This window comes from Pteropus vampyrus, unplaced genomic scaffold, assembly GCF_000151845.1.
Source record: "Pteropus vampyrus isolate Shadow unplaced genomic scaffold, Pvam_2.0 Scaffold236, whole genome shotgun sequence".
Taxonomy (NCBI): Eukaryota; Metazoa; Chordata; class Mammalia; order Chiroptera; family Pteropodidae; genus Pteropus; species Pteropus vampyrus.
Window position 1 is genome coordinate 792,115 of NW_011889017.1, and position 5,916 is coordinate 798,030.

The 5,916-nt window shown below is 35.4% G+C and overlaps 1 protein-coding gene across 1 annotated transcript in view; it reads left to right on the forward strand.

Annotated features, from left to right (window-relative positions):
• The window catches only part of MYO16 (myosin XVI), a 494,098-nt gene that overhangs the window by 140,942 nt on the left and 347,240 nt on the right, over nucleotides 1–5,916 (forward strand). Inside the window, exon 6 of the mRNA XM_023519764.1 lies at nucleotides 3,371–3,495. Coding sequence (XP_023375532.1) covers nucleotides 3,371–3,495 — 125 coding nt within the window. The remainder of the gene's footprint in view (nucleotides 1–3,370; nucleotides 3,496–5,916) is intronic.

Sequence of the window (5,916 nt, forward strand, 5' to 3'; positions counted from 1 at the left end):
TAACATGTCCAATATGGAATTTATTGTGCTTTCATAGTCTATCTATATTTAATTTTACCATTATAGCCAGGAACCCAAGTATCTGAACATCACTTGCCTTCTCCTAAATTCCTCACATCAAATTGTCACCAAGTCTCACAGATTCTGCTTCCTTGACGTTTCTCTGATATGTTCACATCCCTCACTGATTATGCTATTACCACCTTAGTCAAAACCCTGGACTTGCTATTTTGGAACAGCCTCGGAAACTGGTCTTGCCTTCAGCCTTAGCCTTCCCCTTTATTCTTCAGGGGATGCACAGATTAATCAGTCCACAAATGACCTGTGTATTTCTTCTACTTAATAAAGTTTCATTTGAAAAGCCATCCCTGCACCAACCTTTTCAGAATCGCCCAGTGTTAGGGTGACAGTGCATCCCAACTTGACTGGGACTGTCCATGTTATACCCGTGGAGGAGGGGAGTAGGTAGAGGGTTACAGCACCTTTTTGGTTTGAACATGTTTATTTCTCTTTGCTAGAACCAACTTTCTTTCTTTCTTTCTTTTTTTTTAAGAATCAATTTTTTTTTTATTTGCCTGCTCAACTCTTTTGCTTCCTTCAAGTCTTAGATCTCTTAAGAAGCTTACTGTGAGGCAGAAGTTGGAGTTAGATGCACTTCTAGGCACTTAGAAAATCTTATGCTAAAGTCATGAGATGGGTCATTTCATAGTTAGCATAATGACAAAATTATCTGTAATAGCAGCACAGAGTAACCCCAATACAGAATGGATAGTAAAGGAAAAGTTCAGTTGTTAATAAAAGAGTACTAAGGGGGACAGTTAAAGAAAGTTAAGGTAGGGTTCAGGTTGACTTGCGGTGTTAACATGGTTTCAGTTTTGCACAGGCATCTATCGATATTACCAAATGTAACCAGGCAGTAGTAATTAGTATCACATGTAATAACTTGTGAATTTCAGGTGATTTTGTTTTTTATTTCCTAGATTAAAAAAAAATTACCAAGTTCTTGTAAAAATAATCAATGTAAGCAGGATTTTTATTATTTTTTTCAGAAAACAGTATGAAAATAAATGTAATTTATTTTTAAAAAAAGAGAGAGAGAATTAGCCCATTATCTATTATAAAATAGACTTGCTATGAGCTATAGCATCTTGATTGTTGTTTTCCCAAGACAGCTTAAGAAATTTGTTTGACCAAGAAAAGAGAGAATTTCCATTCTGTTGTATTACTAAAAATAAACTTGTGCTTTTTTCCTAACATATAATAAAAATCTAAAAATCACACTTATATGGTCTCATATTTGATTCAAAATTAAATTTTAAAATAATAGAATATAATGTCATAATATTCTCCTCTGGTTTCTACACAACAGCGACCAGAAATACATTGTTTTCCCATATATTTTACTTTAAGTGAGTCTGAAACCAATGATATCTAAGCTTTGTTTTAATTTGTCTTTCATCTATGACTCCTATTCTTTCTTATTACTTAATTTTAATTACATGTTTAAATAATTTGCATGTTTAAACGTATCTAAAAGATACACGTCACTTCAGTAAACAGTGCCACATGATAAAAGTACACAAAACAATGTAAGCTTAGAGCAGGGTAACCATCAGTTTCTTCTGCTACTTTAACATGCAACATTGAACACGGACATCTGAGAAATATTTTCCAAAATTAACTCACACGTCAAGTTCCATAATAGTAAAAATAAGAGTAGAAGAACGGTTTTAGTTGTTTCTTAACAAACCTGAAATGTGCCTATTAGGAATATTTAAGAAATTCTTCTGAAATAACATGATGATTGGGAAGCCGAGGTATGGTTAATAGTCTTCCTCTTCCATGTTTTTACAAAAATGGGTTTGCTTTGAACAGAGAGCATTTGAAACAAGCTACATTATTCAAATATTGCATTTTGCTTTATTTTGTTTGGTTCTTCTCTGCCTTTTTAATGCAAGGAAAGATACTTCTAAATGAATGTCAAATATTCCGTGTACCAGAAAGCTAACTGATAATGATAACTCACTTTTATGGAATGCTTACTGTAAGCTAAATACTGTTTTATATGCTTCATGTGTTTCAACACATTCTCATAACAACTAGTATAGCAAGAACTATCAGCTCTATTTTGAAGATGGAGAAACTGAGGCAGAGGATCAGTTACCTGCCCCCATTGGCACAAATAGTAAGTGCAAAGCACAGCACTAAAACCAAGGCAGGCTGACTTCTTTGTACCTATGCTCGTGTCCATTCAGGCTCAGAGAATGAGCTATGCAGTGAGGCAGATGTGGTGTACTCTAAGGGAAAATGACAAATGTTTATGCTAAGGGCTCAATTAGGTAAGAGGTTAAAACTGCTCAGAAGAGTAGCTAGTTCATAGCAAACACTTGCTGAGAGGGAGATGTCGTCGTCATCATCATCATCATCATCATCATCATCACTATCACTTGTAATAAGGTGAATTATTTCTCCTTAGTAAAAGCCTGTTAATCCCAGGATCCAATGCTAGGAACAGAGGACGCATAAATGAAGGTAAACAAGCTGCCATGGAGATTGCACTATCATGGAAGCTGGCGTTGAAGCAAGTGCTGAATTGAGATGTAAATAGGAAATGAGCAGACCTGAGCCTTTGAGGCATAAATCGCCCACCTCGGTTAAATTTGACTGTCAGTTCTTCACTCAATTTTAGTTTATTTCTTTTTTAACATTAATAGTCATGAGTGGTCAATTGGGGTATCCTTTAAAAAGAATTTGTTATGAAAATATTTTAGATGTACAGTAATGTTACAAAGATAGTACAGAGTTCCCATATGCCCTTCCCCTAACATTGACAGTTTACACAGCCATGATATAGTTATCCAAACTAAGAAGTTAACATTGGCACAATACGATTAACTAAACTACAGACTTTATTCAGATTCTTCTAGTTTTTCTGCAGAAGTCTTTTTTTTTTTTTTTCTATTACAGGGTACTGCATTGCCTTTAGGAGCAACAATTTTGGTCAGAAAATCATAAAGAACAAAAGCTCTATAGCTATAACTTATTTCAATTCAATTCACATACTTAAAATATTTTGGGTTATATGTATTGATTTATACTAAAGCAGATATCCATTGAGAATCTGCCATGTATAAGGCATCATATCATGTCTCTGGGGTATAATAAAAGGAAAATTATTCAAGTCTATACTCTAGCTAGAAATAGAATGCCTTCAAGAGAAGTAATTATAGTGCTTTGGAGTGAAAATTCAAAGTGGAAGTGCGGCTTCAAAGAGGAACATATTGAAAAGAACATAAGATAAAACTGAATGTTCGCTCCAACAGCTGAGAAGCATCTCTACGTTCTGTTTGAAAGGCTCTTTTCCCCCTAGGAGTGGATCTGACCTCACTGCACCAGATGAAGCTTCAGAGACCGATGAGTATGTTAACAGACGTCAAACACTTCTTATCATGTGGAGGAAATGTTAACGAGAAAAACGATGAAGGAGTAACACTGGTAAGTTAATAGACTTGACTCAGAAATAGTGCTCAGATGGAGAACTTAAGTTTATTTCTAAAACATAGAAATATATATAATTAACATTTAAATATGCCTATTTCTGATCATAAAAGTGACATATTTATTGCAGAAATTTTAGACAACATATAACTATGCAGAGGAAAATGCAAGTCATTTATGCCACCACCCAGAGGAAACCAGTATTTTATACATTGATATATTTTCTTTCAGTCTTCCCACTTATGTACATTTTTCCTATAAATTTAGAAGTTTTTTATGCATCCTTTTGTTAATATGTTTTTTGAGATGGAACTTATAGAAGAATGTTTTTATTTTAATTTTAAGCAAAAAAAATCTATAGATTAGTCTGGTGAATGAATTTCTAAATTCAAGGAAACTCCCATCATTACTTCTTTTATTGCTATCAGGAATAGCTGCAGTAAGTTAAAAACAGACCAATTAAAGTTGAATTAACATTTTTATAAGCATAATGTTCAATCATCAAAATCAGAACATTTGGCCCTATTCACCTATAAAATTTACTTGGACTGGGCATGCTGAAGTTAAAATTAATTATAATGGAAATATATGTATTAAGACTCAGGAAAAAATGGAAAGCAAACTAGGGCAGCAGAAAAGAGTATGAAGCTCTGAAGCCTGTGATGCACAGAAGAAGTTGGAACCAGTGACTGAGTTTCGACCACGGAAAAAATGTGGCGTGAGGTTGAACACAGTAAATTTCAGGCTGAACAGTGGTTAAGTACAATGGCCTTGAGGCAGAGACAGGTGTGCTATGATTGAGAAACAGCTTGAGTAGAGTAAAGGAGAGGAGAGAGGTAACCAAGATCAGATCACGCAGGGTCTTGCAGGCCTATGTGAGCGTAATGGCAGTTACTCTGAGAGATGGGAACACATTGGAGAGCTCTGAAAAGAGGCGGGACACGATCCGACTTCAGTTCTAAAAAGATCACTCACTCTGACTGCTGTTAAAGATGGAGTGTAAAAGGGCAAGGGTGTAGCCGAGAGTTCATTAGGAGGCTTTTCCAGTATTCTACGCGAGCAATAGTGTGGCTCGGACACAGGTGGTACAAGTAGAGGTGATGAAAAGTTGCTAATTTCAATCTACATTAAAGGAAGATCCATTGAAATTTCCTGATGGAAATGTGGTATGAGAGAGAAAAGATTTCAGAATGACTCCAAGTATTTTTAGCTTGAATAACTAAAGTGATGAATTGGCATCAAATGAGGTAGAAGAGGCTGAGGACTGAGTTTAGAGCAGGAAAGATCAGGGTCAATTTGGGAAATGTAAAGTTAGAAGTACATCTTAGCCACTTTCATGGAGAGGTTGAGTTTGTGGTTGGATATTGGAGTCTGAAATTCAGGAGATGTCTAGACCGAAGAAACAATTTTAGGACCATTAGTATATACACTATATTGAAAACCCTTGACACTAGACGAAAGCACGAATTTGATATAGAAAGAAAGAGGATTTGGGATTGCGCCATGGAGCTTGAAGAAGAGGAAGAAAATCCAGATATGAGATGGGAAGGAGGAAAAGGAAGAGAATGAGATGTTCGGGGGCCAAGTGAAGGAAATGTGACGACTGCTGAGAGGTCAAGTGAATGGAGAGGGCAGATAGGCTCCTGGACTTCATAACATGGAGATCATTAGTTTCTCATTTAAGGTAGTTTCAGTGGAGTGGTAGGATCGAAATCCATCTTGGAGTGGGTGATTTAATAACAAATTTAATACATGTAATGCACTAATATCTAACACATAATAGAAACCCAATAGAGCCTTTGTTTGTTTGGCAGAAGATATTAAAAGTTTATATATTTCTCAAAATATATAATGTCTGTTCAGGTCCTCTGCCCCTTTTTAAACTTGTTTGTTTCTATGCTGTTAAATGGTATGAGTTCTTTATATGTTTTGGGTATTAAGCCCTTATTAGATGTGTAATTTGTGACTATCTTCTCCCAGTAGGCAGGTTGTCTTTCGTTTTCTTGATGGTTTCTTCGCTGTGTAGAGCTTTTTAGTTTGATGGAGTCCCATTTGTTTCTTCTGTTTCTTTTGTTGCCTTTGCCCATAGAGACATATCCAGAAAGATGTTGCTAAGGCTAATGCTAAAGTTTTTACACCCCGTGTTTTATTCTAGGGGTTTTGTGGTTTCGAGTCTGAAATTTAAGTCTTTAATCCACTTTGAACTTATTTTTGTGTATACTGGAAGAAGTTGGTTTAATTATTATTTTTTTTTTGCATGTGTCTCTCCCGTTTTCCCAGCATCTCTTATCGAGGAGGCTGTCTTTACCATTTCTTTACAATATACATTGTATATTCTTGTCTCCTTTGTCAGATTGATGGACCATATAGGTGTGGGTTTATTTCTGGGCTATTTTATTACATTTGGATATATATATA